This window comes from Ceratotherium simum, chromosome 2 (genome assembly GCF_057802395.1).
Source record: "Ceratotherium simum simum isolate JZ-2026a chromosome 2, ASM5780239v1, whole genome shotgun sequence".
Taxonomy (NCBI): Eukaryota; Metazoa; Chordata; class Mammalia; order Perissodactyla; family Rhinocerotidae; genus Ceratotherium; species Ceratotherium simum.
In genome coordinates, this window is record NC_141901.1 from 58,800,821 (window position 1) to 58,826,642 (window position 25,822).

Sequence of the window (25,822 nt, forward strand, 5' to 3'; positions counted from 1 at the left end):
AAACATCTTGAGCAGTAGCATGGAAATGAGGAGGTGCATGGAGCATTGGGAAATCACAAGTAGCCTGGTCATTTTGAAACATATGGTGTACAGGAAGGTAGAGTGAGGTATGAGGCTACTGCTGTAGGTTGGTGACAGGTCATGGAAAGCTTTGAATTATATGTGATAATGATATGCTCTGGTGTAAGGGGATAATTGTGACAGCAGAAGAAAGCCATTGAAAGAGGAGATAGTAGAGCCCGTGAGACCAATTAGGATGTTATTACCATAGCCCTAGTTGTAAGATGCTGGTTTCTAAGTAATGGCTTCTCTTTAGAGTAGGTAGACCCAATTATCACATCAGAAATCAAAGTCCAATGCTGTCTTTTTTAAAATAAAAAAGTTAAAATTTATTTTATTAAGTGCCTGCTATGTGCCAGGTATTATTTCAAGGCACTTTTAAAGCTTCTTTTGCTTAATTCTAACAACCATGCTAGAAGGTTGACATTATTATCCCAATTTTCAGATGAGGAAACTAAGTTTATAGAGATAAGTGCCTTGAACAGATCTCCTACCGCTTCTTCCCTTATTAAGGATTGATTGTGTTCATCCCTCATCTTCAGGGCATCTGTTTTACATGAAGGAGTACTCTCAGCCAGAACCTTGGCTATGGCTTGGATATGTTATAAAATCTCTTAAAGTGATGATTTAGTCCACTTTCCTTAGGGTACAGTCTCTCAATTCTCTTAGATTGAGTGTAAGCTGGCTCTTAGATACTGAGGATGCCTAAGGGGTAACCTTTATGTAAAAATGGTATCACAACCTAACTTGACCATTGAAACTTGGGAGTTGGAATGAATCTTGAAGAAACACCAGAGATCCTGTCTGAATGCCACAGAAGAAAATAACTGGACAATATTATAAGATCTGTGATGTCAGAAGTTGAATTTAATAGTGAGGCACTCTTTGGCATAGTTTTTCACATACTATTAGAACTTAAAGATCAGCCCCCTTGTAGGTTACCTTGCAGAACTGTGATACAAATTAGTGAAATTCTACCTTATGTCTTTGGAGGTTAGTAGCATTTTGTAGAATACAACTAAGATTATTGGATAGGTTAAGGAGTGGGTTACAGAAAAGACTTAGTAAGATGAATTAAAGAAGGGCAATAACAGAAGTGATGATCTGGTGATGCTTGGGATTAAGTGCCTAGTCCCATACTTTAAGCTCCGATGTCTTCCCTTCCCTTGATCACTTAGAAAAATTGAAAGTAAGGTAGAAAGCACACATTTTTTTTTTTTTTTAGGAATAGCTAAGGACATTGTTGCCAGGTTGCAATACTTGCCAGGGTTTGTGTGAAATATTTTCACTAGGTAGTTTGATTTGCTTCCCAGTTCATAATTGTAATAATGATGATGATATTAATTATATTAATAATATTGATTATGGTAATATTAATAATAAACTCCAGAGGGAGGTGGGGAACAAGTTGGATTTCTTCTTAACTTCTGAATTGTTGAAAGTAATACACTTGAGATGGGATTGTCAAACCTTTTACTGGAAAGACAAGAGAAAACTGTCATTGGTGTGATTTTCCTGCAAGCAATTAGTGTAGCTTACTTGCTTTTCTGTCCAGAGTAGAAACTGAGCTTTAAGAAAGCTAGTATTATTCTGTTAGAATGCACACTGATGCCAGCCCCAGCCAAGGCTTTTTCTTAGCAAAGGCAGTTGGTTGATAATCAGAGAGGAAAGGCCGCAGGAGAAGGGAATGAATTTCTGACCTGACATTTTCTTGCTATCTCACCTTTAAAATAACTATAATCACTGAACATATCTGAAAGGGAAGGATATAAAAAGTCCCTTTCTTCTATGAAAGCTATGGGTTCTGTGAATGATTAAAAGAGGACTCTGGTTCAAGAAGACACAAGACTGTCTGAAAATATAAAATTTCACCTTATCCATGGAAAAGTCAAACCAAGAGAACACTATACCAATAAGAAAGTAGAAGATTATGTCAGGGGAAAGACCATATGAGTGTAACACTCTCATAGTACAGTAGCCACACCAGGAAAGGACAGTGTAAGCATACCATGATGTAGTAGTGCAACAGACACAGTATGAAGCAGAAGGTAATATAGAAGACTGTATGGAAACAGCTCATGTGGGTGATCCTGGAAAGAAAAGCTTACCCTAATTTTTGTGAGAGTCTAAAAAATTTTAGGCCGTTGTGGTACTTTAGCCTACTATAATTTTGCTTTTGAAAAAATATATGTTGCTTAATGCCTTTTCTTTTAATAAAACTTCCTATGGGTTTTTGCTTGTAAATTTTAGAGTTAATGCCAGAATATTGAACTATCCAGTGGAAAAATTGTCCTCAAGTTTCTGCATAGTACTGAGTTAGAGATGTCTAGCTGTCTGCAAAATATTCAATCTCCCCTTCTTCCTGGGAATGCAGCTAAACATTTCTCAGCTTCCCTGGCAGTTAGGGTGGACATGTGGCTAAGTTCTGTCCAATTTCTGGGCCTGAAATTAAATTTTCTGAAACTCTGCATGGAGAAGAGCTACCTGTGACCTGGAAGATATGTATAGTACTATTATGTTAGTGAGAAATAACTACTTTTGAATTTAGGCAGTTACATTTTTGGGTCAATTTGTTAGAGCAACATAACCTATCCTAATATGAGTCTCTTGTTGAGTATTTAGTGAATGAATGAAAGAAAAATACTTTATAAGACTAATACTCTATTAAGGTGTGGGCATTTTATGTGGGAAATATTCACTTAATGCAAATAAAGCAGTAAAAAAGGAATAGATGGGGGCTGGCCCAGTGGCGCAAGTGGTTAAGTGCACGTGCTCAGCTGCAGCGGGCTGGGGTTCGCTGGTTTGGATGCCGGGCGCACACCAACACACTGCTTGGCAAGCTATGCTTTGGCGGTGTCCCATATAAAGTGGAGGAACATGGGCACAGATGTTAGCCCAGGGCCAGTCTTCCTCAGCAAAAAAAGAGGAGGATTGGCAGATGTTAGCACCGGGCTGATCTCCTCACAAAAAAAAAAAAAAAAGGACTAGAGGAACAGAAAGGACATGAGACATCTAGAAAACAAAAATAAAATGGTAGACATAAATCTACCTATATCAATAATAACATTAAATGTGAATTCATTAAACAGTCTAATCAAAGGCAGAGATTATCAGACTGAATAAAAAAACAAGATCCAACTATCCACTGTCTACAAGGAGACATGCTTTAGATCTAAAGATAACAAATACCTTGAAAGTAAAAGGATGGAAAAAGATATATGACATAAATAGCAATCATAAGAAAGCTGAAGTGGCTATACTAATATCAGACAACATAGACTTTAAAAAAATGTTACTAGAGATAAAGAGGGACATTTATAGTAATAAATAGGCAATCCATCACAAAGATATAACAATCAAAAACATATATGCACCTAACAACAGAGCCCCAAAAGATATGAAGCAAAAACTGACAGAATTGAAGGGAGACAGACAATTCAACAATAATATTTGGACAGTTTAATACTCCACTTTCAGTAACAGATATAACAAGTAGCCAGAAGATCAACAAGGATATAGAAGACTTGAATAACACTATACACAAAATAGACCTAACATATATGAAATACTCTAGCCAACAACAGCAGAATACACATTCTTCTTAAGTACACATGGAACATTCTCCAGGATAGACCATATGCTAGGTCATAAAATAGTCTCAATAAATTTAAAAGTTTTAAAATCATGCTAAGTATCTTCTCTGATCTCAATGGAGTGAAATTAGAAATTTCACTACATTGTGAATATCTTAGACTATCCTAAAAATTTTGAAGAAGAAGAAAGTTTGAGGACTCATACTACCTGATTTTAAGACCACTTGAAAGCTATAGTAACAAGTCAGGGTAGAACTGGCATAAGGATAGACATTCAAATTAACGAAACAAATTATAGAGAGCCTAGGAATAGACCCACACATATATAGTCAATTGAATTTTGATAAAAGTCCCAAGGTAATTAAATGGGGAAACAGATGGTCTTTTCAACAAATGGTTTTGGAACAATTGGATATCCATATGGAATAATATGAACCTCAGTCTCCTTACCTTACATGATGCACAAATAGTTGGCTGAAATAGATCAGACCTTAATGTAAAAGCTAAAACAATAGTATTCAAAGTATTCCAGATTAAAGAGAGACACCATTTTCACCTTTTTAATTGAGAAAGTTTATAATATTCTAATACCCAGTACTTGCATTTTTTAATTAAATAAAACACTCTTATATACTGTCTATTGAAGTGTAAATTAGTCCAAACTTATTGGAGGGCAATACTTAGCAAAAGAAGAAAAAGCCATAACTGAGCAATTTCATTTCTAGAAATTTATCCTAAGGAAATCATGAGGAATATTCAAAAAGATTTGTCTACTGCAGTGTTTATATTTTCCATTGTTTGTAATAGCAAAGAATTGTAATAAATATGTTTATCAAAATATTAGTTTAAATCTAACAGTGCAATATTAAACAGTTCTTCGAAATGATGCTATAGGAGAATATTAATGACATGGAAAACTGTTTATACTATATGAACTGGGAAAAGCAGCATTCAAAATACTTGCCATTTGTGACAACATGGATGGACTTTGAGGGCATTATGCTAAGTGAAATACGTCAGAGGGAGTAAGCCAAATACCACATGATTTCACTCATAAGTGGTAGATAAAACAGCAACAACAAACAAACACATAGACACAGAGAATAGATTAGTGGTTACCAGAGGGAACAGGGGGGAGGGGAAAGGACAAAAGGGGTAAAAGGGCACATGTGTAGGGTGATGGATGGCAATTAGACTTTGGGTGGTGAACACGATGTAGTCTTCACAGAAATCAAAATATAATGATATACACCTGAAATTTATATAATGTTATAAACCAATGTTTCCTCAATAAGAAAATATAGTGTATATAATCTGAGATTATTTCAATCAAAAAAGAAATATGAAATAAAGCAGTTATACAAAAGAGAAAAGGAGAGGAGAAAGAAAGACTGAGAGGTTGCACATCTAAATTAACTCTCTGAACTATGAGATCATGAGTGTTTTTTCCTCTGTGATATTCTATATTTTCCATAAAATAAATATGTATCAGTTTTGTATTCAGAAATGAAATTACAAAAGTCATTTAAAAATAGCAAAAGAAATTGGTATAAAGGAGAGAATTTTAAGGTGGCTGAAACATTCTAATATAACACAGGTGGCTAATGAAGTTTCCTTATTTTTAAGATTAAATGCCTTAAACAGCATTTAAACAATAAAAATGTAAAAATAAAATAGGCATATTTTCATCCATTTTTAAAAATTTAGTAATTTTATAGTAGTTGATTTTCTTTCTTGAGAAGTGATAACTGCCTGAGGTAGTTATCACCTCTCTTATAAATAACCTTTGTTCTCCTAGGGAGAGATTGGTAATGCCTCAAGGCAAGCTGAAGTGTTTATAATGTTGCTTATTTACTCACCCTGTCCAGTCACGAAAGGCTACTAGGAAGTCTGTGCAGGATGTTGTGTGGGCAGTAGGAAGTTCCTTCTGAGGTTTAACAAATAAACTTGGCTCAAGAAAATTCAAACAGGTGCATATAGCGGCCAGCCTCACTTCAATTCATTCACGTGCAATTTGGATTACTGCAGCCAAATCATAATTAGGTTGGTGATGATTCGCATAATCCAAATACATTTTTTTGATTCAATGATACAAATGGAAAAGAATGGTCTCCATTCTCTACTTTTGCTTTTTATTGATAGCAGTGTTATGTTTTTAGACCAATGAATAAACTTTTTTTTTAAGCAAGCATTTCCAGTTTGAATTTTCTTCGGAGAAGATATAATGGCTTTTAGTGCTATAGTGTATCCCAAACAATTTATGATTATGATTTATGATCCCAAAAAAATATGATTATCTCCAATATAATTCTTCTGTCTGCAGAAGAAGGGTCAATAAGGTATTGCCCTCCTCCTCCAATAATAATATTTTAACATAGTGCTTTGTAGTGTATTATGTCATGATTCTTTCAATATCCTTGGAGGAAGGCAGAGCAGGCACTATTAATCCAATCTTGTCCACAAAGAAACTGGAGCTCAGAGATTTTAGGGAAATTTGCTGGAAGTTAAAGATGTTTAAGAAAAGGAAATGGGAACGAAGGTGTTGTTTAGAAAGGACATGGTTGTTGGAACCACATAATGAATATGAATCATGACTGTCATTTGGGAAAGTCACTCAGTCTTGTTGACAGTTTTCACATATGTACAAAAGTGGTATTAATTCCTACTTTGGAGGATTTTGTTATGAGACTTCAGTGAAAATAATATATGTAAAGTATCTAGAACTTAGGATGTTTCTCTAACAGCTGTCTCCATTTCTCTTAAATATCTATATTCTCTGAGACGGTTGTTGCTGAATATTTCACGTGTGGAAACAAGCATAACTTGTTTATAATTGCCAGGCAGTTTTAACTGTGTTTCCCAGAGTCACTTTGAATTTATTTTCGTGGGGCTGGTTCTTCCCTCGCTCTAGATGAAATTTTGGGCAAGTCCCATGACTTTCCTTATCACTTTCAGTTAATAAAAGATTCTTCAAAAAAGTAATTAATATGTTTGGCTCAGTGTAGTCATCAAAACTTCAGTCTTGATTTAAAGCTCAAGTTTCTTCCTCTCCCTCTGTTCAGGCTAGCTGCAGATGAAAAGCCTGCAATGAGAGAGATGGGTATGTTTGGCTTCTCCCCCCCCCCTCCCCCCCTTTTTGGATTCTTCTTTCTCTGGTTTGCTAACCCCATCAGAGTCACAAGAGAATAGAAAGGAGAGGGAAGGGCTGGTAGGCCAGTTTCTACTTGACCAATACTGTGAGCAGCACTGAGTTCTCTGCCCTGACATCTTTTGAAGCTCTCTCTTTCTCTTATAGGGCTCTTTTCTGGGTTCTTTGAAGACTCCCTACCCCAGCCAGTTCCTAGGAAACCCTCTTCTGTGGTTTCTTGTTGGGTGTCATGGCTTCTCCCTGGCTGGTCACTTATGTCTCCTTCTTCAATCTCCAGACATCTGATGGTGCCTCCACCTTTTTTGTGCTGCTGAAGTTGATCTCTTCAGATAGCCCTTTAACTCTTTTAGACAGGATCTAAGATAACCCCACCCTGGCCCTCTCTTGCACAGCCCGCATCTGGTACAGAAGAAATATTCACATATTTTTTGTTTCAACAAACTCTGGGAGTATAACTTGCCTGAGGCAGCAGCTTCTCTTTTACTTTATTGTGAGAATGCCTAGCAAGCATTTCTTAAGCATGAATTCGACACCAGTCCACTGTGTTCTTAAAACCCGTGAGACTTACATCAAACTTTTCAGGTAGTCTCACAGAAGCTCCTTGTCCTAGGTTGGAGGTGAGGGGCAGGTACCCCTTCCCCTGGGTGAGAGGTGGGATGGGTAGAAGGAGGGAACTCAATACAGCAGCAGCTGTCCCTAAAAATCCTTTTCTAACCCAACCCTTTTTACCCTCAATGTGAGTGAGGGCTTCAGGGGTCACAAAACTGACTTTCCACCACTACTTCTTTTGAAAATTCTGCATTATGGTCTTGCGTTTGAAATAGGGTATATGTTGTCTTAGTATCTTAATCTAAACTTCTATTTAATGGCCTGTTAATTCTGCATTACTTTATATAAAATCTGTGTTCTTATGAAGTTGCTTATAAATTTGGTTTTTGTTAATTGCATCCCATTTTGCCATTGACTTAAAGAATAATTAGAGATGCTTTATTGTTTTTTTCTGATTTATCTTCAAGTGGAACTGACTTTTGAACATTTGATGAATTACATATAATTTGACATACTGAAATCCAAGTCAAATTTAATAAGGAAAATCTATCTGTACCTCTATATCCTCTCCCAGAAAATGCTGTTCTCCCCTTTCCTTTTATTTAGATTCCCTGGCAACTGCAATGCATTGACGTAATCCTGGGTCCATGGACATTGTTAATCTTTCCAGTGGTGAGCACCTAACCTAAGATGAGTCAAGGAGTCCCTTATGAGGATTTGGAGAACTTAGTACACACCAGAAAGGGCATTAAGAAAGGCTCTCTGTGGTGCCTGACGTAGTAAGGTATAAAACTGAGAGCTATTATAACCATCTTATCTACCATGTGAAGTAAACTGATCCGCATTGTGGGAGAAGATGGAAGCAGGAGTACAGATCAGAGCAGAGACACGAGACAGAGAATCTTAAGGCTGTTCCAGTTCATGGTTCTTGTTTTACCTGAGTTCCAGCTGTATTCCTTCTCTTTTTTCATCAGTTAACTCAAATTAGATTTCTGGCATTTGGACACTCCAAACACTCTCTCTTTATAGCCTACTAAGCTTTCTTAATTTTTTTTTTAAATAGAAAATATAAAGAGGAGGATTTAATATGACTATAAATTTACTATATACAGTAATATGTACAGTACACACACATGTAGTATAATCCCTTATAAAGAGTCAACATCTAGAAGACATTTAAAGCTGTATAGACATTAAAAGGGAGGGTTAATTAAAATCAAGAACGACAACAAAGAAGAATCAATACCATAACTTTAAAAAGTGGTACATTTTGACAACAGAAGGTTTCAAGGGTTACAAAATGAAATTTATCTCATGCCCTTTTTTGCAGCACGAAGTTGCATTATATACTTCAGGGCTTAAATAGATGACTGAGTCACTGAGAAATCATTCACAGGGATTATAAAGTTCCTGACTCCAGATGAACTTTTGATTTTGTTATTGATAGAAGGATGCTGATGTGATATAGATTATTTTTGCAATATATAAAATAATTTTTAAAGATACATATATTACATTTCTTCTATTGGTTTACTTTAGTTTTCTTGGAGCGCACAGTGAATGAATACGGACAGAGAATATTTTTTAAAACAAAAAAATTGTGTTGTGTTATAGCCAGGTTTTAAATAATATTTTAGTACTGTACATTTTGTTAGTGTATTTTAGGGATCCCTAACTATATTGATGACTAAAAAAATAAAGACTCACTTATCTTCCTTCATTCCTTTGATCCCCTCCTGCCTGCATTCCCCTCTCAGCTTTTACTATTTATCCCAAAGCCACCCTTCATCTTTAAGTTACAGCACCCTCTACTGAGTTGTTAGCAACATTACATTGTGGCCGTTTTTTCCAATAGTGGCTGCTTTTCCTTCAGAGGGAAAACAACACTTTGAAAATGTCCTAAAGAGATGAACGTTCTGCAGACTGAATTGCTCTCAAACTATTTGAAACTTATTACAAAGATACAAGTACAGTCCCATTACTACAAAGAAATAAGTGATCATGAGTTTGAAGATATTATGAAGATACAAGCAAACTTCAACGTAAAAGACATTCAGTTTTTGAATATATGTAGCAAAAAGACATGAAAGATATAAAAAACAGCAAAAATTCCTGTTTTAAAAATGGGTGATGAACACTTTAAAGTGAGAAATATGCATTTGAAATTTCTCTCACCACAGCATAACTTTTAAAATGAATGTTGGAGGAGTAATCTTTTATTGTTTTATAGATTCTTAGTTTTACCGTTATTTATACAACCCAAATTTCTTCTAGCTACAGAACCTTGGAGGTATGATTATTTTCTGTCTCCTCTGGCTAAATTGTATACTCCATGGGGATAGAGACCCCTTTACATTTCTATATCCAAATTTTTTGTGTGTGTGTGAGGAAGATCAGCCCTGAGCTAACATCCGTGCTAATCCTCCTGTTTTTTTTTTTGCTGAGGAAGACCGGCTCTGAGCTACCATCTATTGTCAATCCTCCTCCTTTTTTTTTCCCCCAAAGCCCCAGTAGATAGTTGTCTGTCATAGTTGCACATCCTTCTAGTTGCTGTATGTGGGACGTGGCCTCAGCATGGCCGGAGAAGCGGTGCGTCGGTGCGCACCCAGGATCCGAACCGGGCCGCCAGTAGTGAAGTGCACGCACTTAACTGCTAAGCCACGGAGCTGACCCCAAAAATATTTAAAACCATGAATTCACAGCAATACCACTAATTCAAATCCAACTACAGGGTTCATTCTAGCTTTCCTCTTTGCATGTTTGTAACTCATATCTCTGACAGTAAGAAGCCTAGCTCTCATTATCCTCAATGTATTTACTTATTTGCTCAATCTCCTTGTATGTAACCCATCTCCCAATCCATTAGGCTGCTGCCCTGCTCAGCCACCTTCTTTCTTTGAACTTTGACCCATGCTGAGCAGCTTTCCTCAAGCCTGCCTAATGGCTTTTAACTGGTGATGAAGGAAGGAAAGAAGGGAGGGAGGGAGGGAAGAAAATGGAGGCTTTACATACGAAAATATAAGTATAAAATATTGAACAAATTTCCATGATTATTGATTCTTCAATAGATGTGCAAATTTTTTTTGCATTTTAAATCTATCTTCAGAACAGAATTTACATAAATTTTCACAAACTGAAGACAGTCTTAGCACAGTCTTTTCAAAGCCATTTCAAAATGATGAGGCATGTAATTTTGAAGCGAGTTTGTATTTGACACAACTTTTTGAAATGGGAAGTATTTTCATGATTTAGTAATGATGGCAATTCTTCTGTAATTAAGTGCCATGTTTTTATGATTGAGAGTTGTCTACATTTACTTTTGGGGGGTTTGGAGGTAGTGAACAGGTGGAGCAAAAGACAGAATTCACCTTCTTCTATGGAATTCTGTCTCCTAAAGGACTTGGAAAATCTGGGGAGAATATCCACTTAGCTTAATTTGATAAATGAGTCAAAACTTAAAATGATTATTGTCTCCCTAAAGACTACTAGGATATTCAAGTTCAAAATTCATTGTATGATAAAACTATCTTTCCAGTAATGATGATGGCTTCACACTGAGCCAATCAAATTCTCTTACATAGTCCACTTTGTGGTCCCTTAAATCTGAGACGGCAGTGACCAGGATTTTAAAATAGAGTTTGGCCTTGTGGAGAGGCTGAGACTTTGGTCTTATTAGCACCACTCAATAACTAAATGGTCCAGCAGTTAAAAAGGGTGAACTTGCTTACTAGCTAAAACTATGAAAATCTAGATAATAAATAATTGTAGATTATTTAAGCAGATTCTCTCTAACTGCAAGGTGTTTAATGTAGGTGCTGACATAGGTCTTCAAAGACCAAAATAGGTGAAATTGATAAAGTTTGAAGATTGTTCCAATGTAAGATGGTAGTACTTGAGAAGGCTAGAAGTTGGGAAAATAGAGGCAAGCTAAATTGGGCTGAACTTGTGTCCTGACCACAGAAATGAATTGGGTTCAGGAAATTTGAGTGAGTTCATGGTGTCTACTGTTGGCCTCTGTCAGAACCACTGGTCGTTGGAAATTACCAACATAGAAATGGGCAGGGATGCCCTCATGCAGATGTTTAAATGTCTATGTAATGTTTTCTTCTCTCATGTGAGAAGTTGCTATTGTTAATTATACCTTTATTTGGTATTATAATGCTATTTTCTTAATCCACTGCATAAGATACTCTTGTAAAATACAGTAAAAATGAATTATTAGAAAACAAATAAAAAGACAAGCCTTGAGTTTGTATTAGATTCAGTCAATGTAAAATTACTCTATCAAACTGCTATAAAGTTTCAAATGCTTCCCCTTAATCTCTGACTTACCTTGTTGTGAACAGGTAACAGCTTGCACTCTTGCACTAGTGTGCAAACCACACTTTGAGTGGTATTACTTTATACTAGCAGGGCCTCTCAAACTTTAATGTATGAAAGGATCACCTGGGGCTCTTGTGTTAAGTGCGACACTTATTCAGCAGGTCTGGGGTGGGCCTGAGGTTCTGCATTCCTGACAAGCTCCCAGGTGATCCTGATGCTGCTGGTCTGCAGCCACACTTTTGTGTAACAAGTCTTAAAGTTTATGTACTTCATAAACTATTTTTATTTTCACAGTGATCTTTTGAGCTAAGTATTCTTATTCCATTTTATTCATGTTCAAGTCAGATATTAAGTCAGATTTATTGAGGTATAATTTCCACAGAGTAAAATAAAGCCTTTTTAGTGTACAGTGCTGTGCATTTTAACATACTCATACAGTTGTGTAACCACCACCACAATCAAAACATAGAGCAGTTCCATCACCCTCAGAAGTTCCCTTATGCTCTTATGTAGCCAACACCCCCACCCCACCCCCCAGCCCCTGGCAACCACTGATCTGTTTTCTGTCCCTATAATTTTGCCTTTTCCAGAAGGTCATATAATGTATTGTTGCATGTATCAGTAGTTCATTCTTTTTTATTGCTGACTATTATTCCATTGTATGAATGCAACACAGGCTGCTAATCCATTCACTTATTTAAGAACATTTTGCTTGTTTCTGGGTTTTGGCAATTATAAATAAAACATTCTATAATATTCTTGTATATAAACTATAAACATGTTTATATGCTATATACATTCTTGCTATAAACATTCTTGTACAAGTTTTTGTGTGAACATAAGTTTACTCAGTAAAAATTTGGACAGGTAATTCCTCTAATTACTATAGAAGAAAAAAAAAGGAAAATAAAAACACAAGTCTGGGATGATTATTTCAAGCAGCTTCTCTTTAAGTACAGAGTATCCACAGTAGGGGTTAAAAAAGGTTTTTGAAGACAGAGAGAAAATTTGATGAAGTTTGAGGGTCTTTCCAAAGGAAGAGGGTAATTCTTAACAAGACTGGAAATTGGAAGTAATATAAGCAAATAAGTTGATTCAAAATGATTATACTAAACAGGCAGTCCTCAATTTACAAACTCTAGATTCACATATGTCTTAAATATATGGTATGAGAGAGAGGAGGTAAATTCAGGGTCTGAGTTCCTGGATTTTGTTGGAACTGGTCATTGTTTAGCGATTCAGAAGATGTGAGGAGAGCCTTACTTACAAGCACAGAGTTGTGTCTTCTGCAGATAATAGGAATACAATGATACTTTCTATTAAACAGCTGTGGATGAACAGAGGATTATTACATTAAATATCTCATTTGATTGGCACTTGAGAGTATTAAGACCTCTCGCATACAATATACAACCTTGTTGTTATGAGGCAGATATTCATACTCTCATTTTACTCAGAGAGGCTGTGCCACATCTCCGAGTTTACCCAGCTGAAGGATTAGGACTCTGGTATTTTCTAAGTCCTGTGTTCCTTCCCCTATCCCATGTTATGCAGTAAGAAGTGCCGGCTTACCTGGGCAATAAACCCCAAGCTCTGTAGCTGCACCCATCTCGAGAGGGCGGGGCCTGCGGTTTTTCTAAGTGCTGTTGGCGGGTGCTCCCTGTGATTTATCAGGCGCAGATCGTACTAAGCTGTAGAGCAAAGTACGGTACTCCCTCTTGTTACCACTGCCCGCCCGGATGAACATTGATCTTTTCTGCAAAAGGCCCTTGAGTTGCTCCTTTTCGTTTTGTGCCCCACCCCCGTTTTATTGAGATATAATTGACATATAACACTGTATTAGTTTTAGGCGCTCCTTTTTAACTGCTTTCACATTTCACTCCTTTGCTTCTTAAAGCAAAATTCCCATCCCAGGTGTGCAACCACCCAACTCCCTCATATTTGTGAATGGAAAACAGGCCCAGAGACGTGTAGTGTCGGTGAAATCACACGAAAAAGTCAGAGATCTGTGCGAGACAAAGCCCGATATGGCCCAATTTCCATGCAGAGAACCAGCTCTGGGCAGTTCGCCAAGGCTCCAAGCCGGAAGGAAAGGGGGCCTTGAAGTGAAGTAACCTGAGCTTCAAACCGCTCCCCACAACCCCTTAATTCGCTGATGCTGAAACCCACGACCTCTGGGGGCTGCCTCCTCGTACCGCCCCCCTGACAGCTGGACTCGGGAATGAGCAGAACTCACTCCTCAGGTCCCACAGGCCCCCCGAGACCCACCCCGCGGCCCTTGCACTTCCTGCCCGCCCAGGCAGGGCCCGGCCCGTCCCTCCGCGCCTCTCGCGGAGGCGGGCGTCGGGCGAGCTCCTCCCCAGGCGGCGGCGGGAGCGGCCACTCCCTGCGCGCCGAGCCGGGCCCGGGAAGGTCCTCGTCGCGCCCGGGCAGCCCTCGGCCCTCCGTGACGCCCCTCGGCTGGGCCGCCCCGCGCCTCCGGGACCATGCTGCGCTGGCTGCGGGGCTTCGTGCTGCCCGCGGCGGCCTGCCAGGATGCAGACCCGCCGACGCGCTACGAGACCCTCTTCCAGAAGCTGGACCACAACCAGGACGGCGTGGTGGACATCGGCGAGCTGCAGGAGGGGCTCAGGAACCTGGGCATCCCCCTGGGCCAGGACGCCGAGGAGGTGGGTCGCTGCTGGGCGCGGCCTGAGGGCCAGGAGGGCTGCGGGGACTCCGGGCGCTGCCAGGACGGAGGGCGGCGGCCCGCGCCTCCGCCAGGAAGAGGGTAGAACGGTGGCTTCCAGCCCGCGAAGGGGTTCAGAAGCTCGGGAATGGGGCCCGCGGCCAGTTACCCCCGTAACGGATGCGCCTCGGAACGTGAAAAGCGACCGGTGTTTTTCCAGATAAAATTAGTGCAGTGAACGCTCTGGCCCACTGTAACAATTTAAAACCCTGTACCACAATATTTTCGGTCTGAATGCATCCCAGGTCCTTTACCTGCCTTTTTGCGCCTTTGCAAACATTTGATCAAGTTTTTTAGCTCTCATCCTTTGCAAACATTTAATCAAGCTTTTTAGCTCTCAGACTTCAGTGGGCCCCAAGTTCTGTAACAAAGGCTCACACTGTGTATCTCTTCGAAGCTGCTTTGTTACACTAGCTAGATTTGTCTACTGTTTCAGAACTGTTTGAAAACCAATCGTATGTTTCCCCCAACTTCCTGTTGAAGAGGAGAGGCGACATTCCATCGTTTTAAGACATTCTTAATGCCCTCAGTACATAAATTGATCTGAAGGGTTGACCCGTCGCTGAGCAATTTCAACTCCTCTGAGTCATTTTAATTGTGTCGCTGAAGTTCAGCTCCCTTAGCGGGGTGGAGATATTTGGAACCGCTCCAACCCCGCTGAAACCTAAGAAGACATTTTGGCATTCCCTGTCCCAACAGGGAAAGTGATTAGGTAACTGGAACAGCCAACAACTGTTCTATATATTTTAAGTTACTCATTAAATGTCTTCAGTAGTTACAGGCCTCTTCGGTTTACTGTTTTTTCTTGAGTTAGATTTCCTAAGTTACAATTTTTAGGAAACTGTCCATTTTGTCGATGATTCATACTATTCACTTATGACTTTATAAAATTTCTGACTGTATCTATAGTTATGTTCTCTATTTCATTCCTGCTATCTTTCCCACCCCCTTCAATCTTGCCAAGGGTTTATCTATTTTATTTATACTTTGAAAGAACCAACTTTGGTACATTTTGCTGATTGTCTGTTTTTTTTCTTCCATTAATTTCTGTTTATTTTTTTCTACTTTCTTTGGGTTTATTCATTTGCTCTTTTTCTAATTTCTTGAGAGGAATGCTTGATTTATTAATTTTGAGCTACAATATCCCTTTAATTGCTTCTTTAGCTGCATACCACAAGTTTGTATTTTTGTTGTTATTTAGTTCCAAGTATTTTCTAATTTCCAATATGATTTCATCTTTGACCCATGAATTATTTAAATATGTGCTTTAAATTTCCAAATATTTTTGGTTGGTTCTTTGAAAATATGAATAAAATAGACAAACTTGTGGCAAGATTGATTAAGAAAAAGAGAGAACTCAAAATCAGGAATAAAAAAATGTCTTTGGTTTTCCAAAGTTTATTTAAATTTATTAAATAAAATAAGTTGTATAAAACTGTGTATGTGCAAACACATAAAACAGGATGGCATATATTTATCACTATAATATATATTATAATATAATACATATACATAAAATAAATTTTATATATACATAATATATACGTATATAATATCACTCCCTATACTCTTGCCAGATATTAATAACTATTCCCAGCACTCTTTTTTGACTGGTGGTACATCTGTCAATAAAAGGTTAATAATGGTTATTTCTGGATGATAGGAATTAAATTACTTTTTAACTATTTTCTTTACAATTTTTGTATTATTTCAATTTTAGAAAATGATCATGCACTATTTTTATGATTAGAGAAAAAAGAAAGTTATTTTTATTTTGGATAACTGTCACCCCCTGTGGGATGAGCCTTTTTGGACCACCCTCTACAGAAGAGTTGATCACACCCTACTACGTGTAGGTCCTCTCTCTCACACATTACTACTGTTATAATTTCAAGTGGTGTTATTTTTGTTTGTTGACTGTGCCCTCCACTAAGACCAAGCATCTTGAGGATGAGGATCATGTCTTATTCATCTAAGCAAAATAATTCAAAAAGATTTTAAGACTGTGATTTGAAATACCCTAAAGAAGCCAGTGGCTCATTTGAAATAAAGAAAAAAAGGGCAAAATTTAATTGTAAAGCAGTTGTTAGTGCTTCTAGTTTCAGCATACGTAGGACAAGATAAGCAAAAATCTGCCTGTTGCAAGATACCAACACATGCTGGATAATAAGATAAACACTAAAAAAATAAATAGATAAATAAATAAAGCCTTTATTTTTTTAAAGAAATTTTAGGTTTACAACAAAACTGAGAGGAAGGTACAGAGATTTCCCATATATTCCCTGCCCCTACACATCACATGCGTAGCCTCCCACATTGTCAACATCACTGACCAGAATGGCACATTTTTTACCAAGGATGAACCTTCATTGACACATCGTCATCACGCGAAGTCCATAGTTTACCTTAGGGTTTACTCTTGGTATTGTACATTCTGTGGGTTGGACAGATGTATAATGACATGTATCCACCATTATAGTATCATACAGAGTATTTTCACGGCCCTAAAAATCTTCTGTGCCCTGCCTATTCATTGCCCCTCTCCCCACTGATCTTTTTATTGCTTCCATAGTTTTGCCAGACAAATATCTTTTTATATGCATAGATAAGCTTATAAGAAAAATACAGTCAAAACTGCCTGGGTTTAAATCTTAGAAATCTTAGTTCTGCTACTTGCGAGTTAACTTTGGGCAATTTTCTTAATCTCTCTAGCTTCAGTTTCCTCATCTGTGATAGAGGTAACACGACTACCTGTCTTAAAGGGTTATTATGAACAATAAATAAAATATGTAAAGTACTTAGAATAATGCCTGCTAACTAATAAGCAATCAGTTAACTGTTAGCCTTTAAATTATCTAGTACTGTTATTGCAATCACTACTGAAAGACAGGCATCAAAATCTCCCTCTATGATTGTGCATTTGCCAATTTTTCTTTATAATTCTGGCAACTTTTCCCTTTTATATTTTGAGATTATAAGCATATTCACGTTTAGCATTGTTGTGTCTTCCTGGTGAATTGCTCCTTTTATCCTTATGATTTCTTGCCTACCCTTATAGCATATTTTTCAAATGCCTGAATCATTGCAGTAGCCAGGGTGTTCCCCTCAACCAGGTCATTTTCCCAGGTCACCTCTGGGAAATCTTCAGCATTTGGGCTCCCGCCTTATGTGAGGTATTATCCTTGCCCCATATTCCACGCAGGGTTCTTTGCCTTCTGGGTGGTGAGTGAGCCAGTTACCAAACCCTATGTCACCGCCTCTTGTCTTGGACCACTCCTGCTACTAACTGCATCAATTCAGGTCCTCCCAGGAGCAGAAACCAAGATGGGATAGGTGCGAAAAGATTTATTGAGGAAATGCCTGTGAGGGGTAAGGGAGAGGGAACAGGAGTAAATCAAGGGGATCTTCAGACCATGATGCAAGTTTAATCCCTGTCAGAAAAGTGCCAGAAGGAAGGACTGGTTTAGGAAGAACTTCAGACCAAAGCATAGTTCTTAGAAAGTCTGGACTAGGCTAACGGGGCGGGGCGTCACTGAGGAAATGTTATCTGTTAGTGGAGTCCTGCATTGGCTGCCCAGGGCTAGTATCCTGCTGGGGCTAGTCACTGGTTGGAGCAGCCAAGGCAAGTGTGGACGTGGTGTGAGTGCTGCAGCGGGTCCAAAGGTCCAAAGGTGTGGCAGGGTAGTCAACTCTGCTCCCGCAGTGCGTTATCTTGAAGGGCGATCTAACCTGACCACCACAGACCACGTCTTGTGCCACACAGGTCTGCTTCTCTGCATAAGTTTGGGGAGTGCTCCTTCATGGTCCTCAGCCTCTCTTCCCCAGGGAGGTCAGTGGGACAAACTACAGGGCCCGTTGCTTCAGTTGGTTACAGCTGGTACTCATTATTTCCCTTCTTGACTGTCTATTTTAAATTCCACTCACACTCAGCTATCTTCTTTGCAGGTCTTTGTGAATCACCTGGTGGTGTGACTCACACCTTCATTCCTGAGGGGTCTGAGCTTCTCAAGCCAGTGTTGCTGCATGTGCCCATTCACAGTTATAATTGGGCAAGGGAATAGCAGGCAGCATCCACGTGGATCATCTGAGTGCCATTCATATTCCTCTCTGTCTCCATTGTGTAAAAGCAGCCCTACTTCCTGCTGATCCAAGTCAATTTACACCTACTAAGATGGAGACTTCTTTTCTTGCCTGTTGGTCTCTCGACACAAGGAGTTCCAAATGTCCAGGTGGCAGATATAGCTTGTAGTTCAGTGGGACCCTTGTTGTGTTCCCTGGCAAGAGTATATCCTGTTTGGGGACCAGAAACTAACCCTGCAGATTCCAGAGTTGTGGGGACAGGAAACAAAAAGTCCCCCAGTGGGTCACTGGGAGTGATAGTAAGGGGACCACTCCTGCTTCCACCTTTTGGTTCCTGGACTCATGTATTCTTCCTGTTGGGGGCACAGAGGCATACAGAAGTCTCTGATTTCATGCATATACTGCATCCCAAAGGGTGGCAACCCATCTTTGCCAAATGTTGTCTCCTAGGTGGTGCTTCAGCCGTGCTTTCAGGGGTATGTGATATGGCCAGTGGATCCCTTGGTCCTGGGCCTACTCCCACACCTCTTTCACTATGAAGCAGACACCCTGGTCAGATGCTATGTTATGTGGGGATTTCATGCCTGTAGATCAGGCATTCCATAAGCCCCCAGATAGTGGTGCTGAGTCTTTGTGGGCAGGAAATGGAAACCCCTACCTGGAAGAGGTATCTATTCCTGTGAGGAGGACCCAGTGCCCCTTCCAGGACAGGAGGCACCCAATATAACTGACTTTCCACCTGGTGACCAATTGGTCTTCTTGAGGAATAGTGTCATATCAGGGGCAGGCAAGGGCCAGATCATGAAAGGCATTGTGGACCTGCTGGGTGGTTTGGATTTTTCTTATATGAGTGATGGGAGCCCTTGGGAGGTTTTAAGCAAGAGAGGGACAGAGGCAGACTTATGATTTAGGGAGATCACTCTGGTGGCTGTGCGGAAAATAGATGGAGGAAGAGAAGGTGTTGAGGCAAGCCTGGGAAATAGGAGCCAATCAAATACTTGGAATTAGGATTACACGGTCAGTTTTTATGTGAGAAAATTTCAGATGCAAAGGTCAAGGGTTTGTGTAATGTCAAGGATTAGGGAGATTATCTACCTGAGTATCTAGAAATGAGAACTATGGGATGACTCTTCAAGAGAAGATTTCAAGATAGTAGTTTGCATCTAAAATAAATACTCAACTTGAAATGAAATTTCTATAAATTTCCATCTGATTTGATCTTCTTTCCATGTTTCCAAGCTTTTGTAATGAATTCAGCATTTGAAGAGCACAGATTTTTGTTAAAGTTCCTTCAGCCTTAGATGGAAAGAATGTGGAATATAAGAGTAGAATGTAGAAAATATGCATAAGGAATAAATAACTAACCATTACTAAGTGTTCCAGAATTATCCAGGGAAGGAAAAGACTTCAAGGCAAGTCCTGAGACAAAATTAAGAGCTGAAATTCTGGAAGTGAAATTGCTATGGTTTCTTCTAATATGACCTCTCTTTTCCATGTGTTTCCAAATCTCCTCATTATGAAATTAGAGTTTTAGAAAAGAGACAATTGACATTAAGTTCTCCCAGGACTCAGGAATGTGAGAATATGGAATAAGAGTAGACTGTAGTATGAGGAACAAGGGGATACAGTAGTCATTACTAGTTTTCCCATAATTGTCAAGTAATCCAATCTGATTTTTAGAGTATTTTCTATTTTTTCTCCTCCTCCTCCTCGTTTTTTGGTTTTTATCAAAGAGCACATTAGAACATTCTAAAAAACAGTCCCAATGTTTGGATGTCATTTGAGGTGCTCTGAGGAAAAAAAAAATCAGGACATTAAAGAGTAGAGGAAATAATTTGAATTTTAATTTACCGCAATGGAAATCATGAGGAAAATAAACCGATTGCGAAGTCAGCAGTTTTAGCTGGAAGTATGCTTATTTTGTTTCAGTTTAGGCTTGGAAGACTTTGGAACGGTGTAGGCCCACCCCCCCCAAAAAAAATCCAGATTTAGAATTAAGGGGATATCATGGAAAAGGGGATCTTGTCCAATAGGATTTTGCAGATATTTTTCTTCCTTCTTGAATCTTGGCATCATTTTAGTGGGAACTCTTTTATTAATATGTGGAGGAGAAAGAGGGACAGGTTTTGTAGTGTGTGAAGGTATTCCTGTACCCAAGTTCAGAGCTGGATGATTTAACAAATGTTCAGTTAGCCTGCAATTTTATAGGAAATTTAAAAACTAAGTTGTTTGCCATATTTTCACAGGCCCAAACGCCTACTGTACCTTTCTTAGGTGAGACTTGGAATCATAAGGGGCAGAGGACTCTTACAGCTGAGAGGATTACCAAGAGCAAGAAGGGAGGCAGCATGCTCAAAGAATTCCATACTTGGTGTGAATTGACCACATAACCTTGGTCAAGTCATTTGACCCCTTGCTTTACTTTCCTTATTCTTAAAATGCAAATATCTTCCCTGCCTCCTGATGGAGATTATCAAGATCACATGTGACTGGATACGAAAATTCATGTAAAAAACCTTTAAAATATGATATCACAGGGGGTGGCCTGGTGGCACAGTGATTAAGTTTGTGCACTGTGCTTCAGCGGCCTGGGGTTTGCAGGTTCGGATCCTGGGCACAGACCTATGCACCATTCATCAAGCCATGCTATGGCAGCATCCCACGTACAAAATAGAGAAAGACTGGCACAGATGTTAGCTCAAGGGCCAATCTTCCTCACCAAAAAAAAAAAAAAAAAATTATATCACATGTACCTAGATGGCAAGCTCCTTGGGGACCCTCTGTCCCCATGGGTAACATATCAAGTATATGCTGAATGAGTAGGCAGTGTCAGAGGAATAATTAGGCTGGGTAACTTGATTTAAGGGCTCTTCTATCTCTTATATTCTATGATTTCTTTGATTCTCTGCCTTCAAATTTTATATTTACAACTACAGATGGAATAGAGTCACATACAAAAAAAACAGTACATTAGCAAGTGTTTATTGCTTTGAATAGAATTTCTTTTCAGAGTTTCACTCCAGGAGATAATTCTTCTGTTAACAAGGAGGATTTATTTCATTAGCGTTTCAGTTGTCAGAAACTTCATTACTAAAGGAAATCTGATGCAGAAGTCATAGAGGTAGATTTTAAGGCATCATAGCTGGAAGATTATGGTATAAGAAAAACAATGGAATTCCAGCTACATTTATGTCCAATGTTCTAAAATATATAACATCTATATCTTTTGTGTTTTCTCCTGACTTATCTTCTAAAATCTGATGTTATCCCTTCTTTGAGGTTCTTTATTTTGGAAAGAATGAAAAAAATGGAAGAATTCCTTAGTAAGGCATAAAATACCCTTTCTATCTTGGTAGCAGTCTGCCTTTTCAATCTCCTTCCCAGGCTCTCGATATTCTATATCTCTGACTGGGCCACCATATACATTTATCTCTTTATTTTCTTCTCTCTGCTTGGTATTGCTCTCACTCCTAATTTTCTGCCTGGTAAATTATTACCCATTGTTTAAGGCCTCAGCTCACATTTATAATTTTGCCCTAGCCCAGAGTTATTTCCTTTGTCAACATTCCAGTGAAGACATTTAGAAATAAATAAGCTTCTACAAGGCAACATTCCATAAGGGTACTGCTTAACTTCTTTTGACCACTCTGAGTTCATAATCTTATCTTTTTGAGGGTCACATAGAATCCATGAAGATGTCTATATTTGACAGGATCTGTGAACACAACAAAGGGATTTGTTGAGAAAGTTTGAAGCCTTACTCTGAAATGTGGACCATTGTATCTACTACATTAACTGGTGCAGTATGTGTACTGGTTATTATTATGGACTGTGGAATCAGTTAGACCAGGGTTCAAAGATTTTCACCATTTGCTACACTTGTGACCTTGGGTAAGCTATTTAATGGCTGGAAACTAGGAACGGTAAGAGCTACCTGATAGCTAACACAAATATTAAAATCATTCAATTAATGTTTTTGAATAGTGCCAGACACTGTTCAGTGAACTGGGGATAGTGGTGAACAAGATAGTCCGGGTCCCTCAACTGTGTTCTCAAAACTTTCCTTATAGGAGGTATGTGTGTCTTGGGTGGAATAATTAATAAGCAAATAACGAACAGGATAATTTCAAAAAGTGGAAGGAACTATTCAACAAAAATAGTTGCCTTTTTATTAGATGAGACTATCAACTCTGTTTTGCTCTCTCCTATCAGTTCTGTAAAATGCTGTCTCTTTTTCTTATTACACTGCCCATGACTTCTGTCTTTTCTACTTGGTCCTAGAGACTCTTGTGCCCTTCCAGGATGTCTGTGCTCTGTGACTCTTTGTGTCTACTTGCATTCTCTGCAGTGCACAGGGAAGGACTGTAAAATTCTCTTTTGTGGGAGAATTCATTCTTAATTGGACCACAGCACATCTTGTGAAACAGAATTAGAGTTTGCCATTGCTCAACAGCTCTGGGGGGAAATGTTTATTGCGAAGCCTACGGTATTACTTATGACCAACCATGGTGCAACCTCATCCTAAAGGTAAGCCCATGGGTATTTCAAGGACATGTGATGGTCCTCTCTGTGTTGTCAGTACTTGACGTGATGAGTGAATAGAGCAGGAGCTAACAGATAATGGCTTGATTAAATCTTCTTTATGAATTTTTTAAAAAGAATTTTTTTGGAGCAGTTTTAGTTTCACAGCAAAATTAAGAGGAAGGTATAGAGATTTCCAATCTCTCCCCTGTCCCTACACATACATTATCAACATCTGGCACCAGAGTGGTACATTTGTTACAACTGATGAACCTACATTAATGCATCATTATCATCCACAGTCCATAGTTTACCTTAGAGTTCACTCTTGGTATTGTACAATGGCATGTATCCATCTTTACAGTACCACACAGAGTATTTTCACTGTCCTAAAAATCCTCTTCCTATTTTTATAGGCATGTAGTGCTCTGCCTATTCATCCTTCCATCTATTCCTCCAACCCCATGGCAACCACTGATCTTTTTATTGTCTCCACGGTTTTTCCTTTTCCAGAATGTCATACAGCTAGAATCATATGGTATGTAGCCTTTTCAGATTGGCTTCTTTCACTTAGTAATATGCATTTAAGGTTAGTCTGTGTCTCTTCATGTCTTGATAGCTCATTTCTTTTTAGTGCTGAATGATATTCCATTGTTTGGATGTACCACAGTTTATTTATCCATTTACCTACTGAAGGACATCTTGGTTGTTTCCAAATTTTGGCAATTATGAATAAAGCTGCTATAAACACCTGTGTGCAGGATTTTGTGTGGACATAAATTTCAGCTCTTTTGGTTAGATACCAAAGAGCGTGACTGCTGGATTGTATCGTAAGAGAGTGTTTAGTTTTGTAAGAAACTGGCCAAACTATCTTCCAAGGTGGCTGTACCATTTTGCATTCCCACCAGCAAGGAATGAGAGTTCTTGTTGCTCTACCTGAATTTTAAAGAGTACTCCATAGTTAGGAAAATAAATGACATAAAAAAGTGAAGTTTTTACTCTGAAACTATACTTCTAAGTTTCCAGTGGAGCAGGATAAGGGACCACAGGTATATGTATAGGGAAGCCAGAGCCCTCTATGGCTTCCCTGTACATATTCCTAGAGTGAAGATTAAGAAGAAGCCACAGACATTGCTTATGAGTATCTCCTGACTTCTCTCTGGGACCCCGGCTGACTTCTGTCCATTTTGAGATTATCCTCCCAAGTGCACGGCCAACATCTGTAGGGATAGAGCTGGGACCCTGGAGGTTAGAGCAGGCCTGGTGGAGCCACTGCAGTGACTGGGTGAAGATAAGGAACTGGGAGTGGAGGTGGGGGGAGAATCACAGAAGGAAAGACTCAAGTGGGCAGATTTTTCATTAGGTTCCCAATTCCCAGTCTTCACTACAACAATTCTTAAGTACTTCAACCTTAGAAGAATTCTTAGAAAGGTGAGACCAAACAACTTGAAAAAAATGTTGGACCTCACCAGCAGTCATTATGGCCCTACATACAGTCCCTGTCCCAACATCCCCTACCCACTTTTCTCTAAAAAGAAGCTCAACCTTTAGAGACAGTTCTGTGCAGATGTCTTTCAAGAAGTTTCTGGGGAAAGAGCGTGAGTCGTCCCCTCTAGGCTCCCCCTGAGTGGCATGGGAACTAGGGCGTCTGATCAGCTGACCTGGGAGCGCAGCCTGAACGCCATGGCCTCCCCCTCCGGGCCAAGCCCTCACCGAGGCTCGCAGGCATGAGGCTCCTGGTGAACCATATGCCTCTGCCTTGGAGCGGTTGCGATGTGCCCTCCCCTTCCTGCGCTTTACCTCTCGCAGATGCTTTGTCTTTGGTGCCTCAGAGGACGCTGCTATCTTGGGTCTCTGCCAGCTGGACATGTGATGGGCGGATAACCCCTTCCTCCCTCTCCCTTCCACCTCCGGAAGACTCACGGGGGCTGCAGCGTGTACCACCTCTGCTGCCAGAGACATCCGGGTTGGACGGCCTCTGTGAAGAACTCTTTTGGTACCTGGACCATAACGAAGAGGGGACCCTGGACATCCTTGGGTTTCAGGAAGGCCTACGGGATAGAGGAGTCATTCAGCTCCAGGAGGCAGGGAAGGTGGGCCTCAGTGGGGCTGTGGTCAGAGAGATGTTGGGGCTGGGAGCCCTGAAGAGGCCTTGGGCAGAGAGGAGTGAAGCCAAATTTATGCGTTCCCAAGCTTGACCTGGGCCCCACTATAGTTTTCAGGTCGATTACCAACGTTACTATATTAAGAATAACTCAAAACAGCTAATACTTTTCTCAAGCATTTTTCTCAGTTTTCTTCCTGGCTCTAATAAAACTTCCAAATTCAAATTGCTCTCGAGATGTTGACTACAACCTTGTTTTGGGGGTCACCTTGTTCAATGTACTTACCTGTTATTAGTAACCTAGATGGGCATGTAGGCCAAAGATGCTCCCTCCCCATTTTGGGGAATTGGGATAATCACTATATGTGTGTTTGGGAGTGGGACAGTAATCGGAAATTCTCTAATGTATTTTGGTTTCTGTTCCTGGAAGGAGGGCATTTTAAATGGCTTGTACTCTTGGGATTTCAATGGTGCTGAGGTTTCCTAATAACATGACTTAATTATCAGACTTTTAAAGACTGAGCTCGCACATCAGTTCCTTTGCGAATCCTTCTTTTTGCCCAGCAGCCTAGATTACAGGCTCCTTCTCAGTGTGTGATATATATTTCTTTCTGTGTTTCCAAGTTATTTTCTGTTTGGAAATTATTGTTGAATATAATTATTACTTTCCAATTATATTTGTTCTTTGGATGTTTAACCAAGTAGACTGGGAGATC

The 25,822-nt window shown here is 39.4% G+C and overlaps 1 protein-coding gene across 2 annotated transcripts in view; it reads left to right on the forward strand.

The window, feature by feature from the left end:
* The window catches only part of LOC101387184 (mitochondrial adenyl nucleotide antiporter SLC25A24), a 105,739-nt gene that overhangs the window by 41,582 nt on the left and 38,335 nt on the right, over positions 1–25,822 (forward strand). Inside the window, exon 1 of one of the 2 annotated variants that reach the window (XM_004420750.3) lies at positions 14,013–14,342. The exons of the other annotated variant lie outside the window; for it this stretch is intronic. Within the exon in view, the coding sequence (XP_004420807.1) occupies positions 14,160–14,342 (183 nt within the window). The 5' untranslated portion in view covers positions 14,013–14,159. Of the gene's footprint in view, positions 1–14,012; positions 14,343–25,822 lie in introns of those variants that run through there. 2 annotated transcript variants of the gene reach the window in all.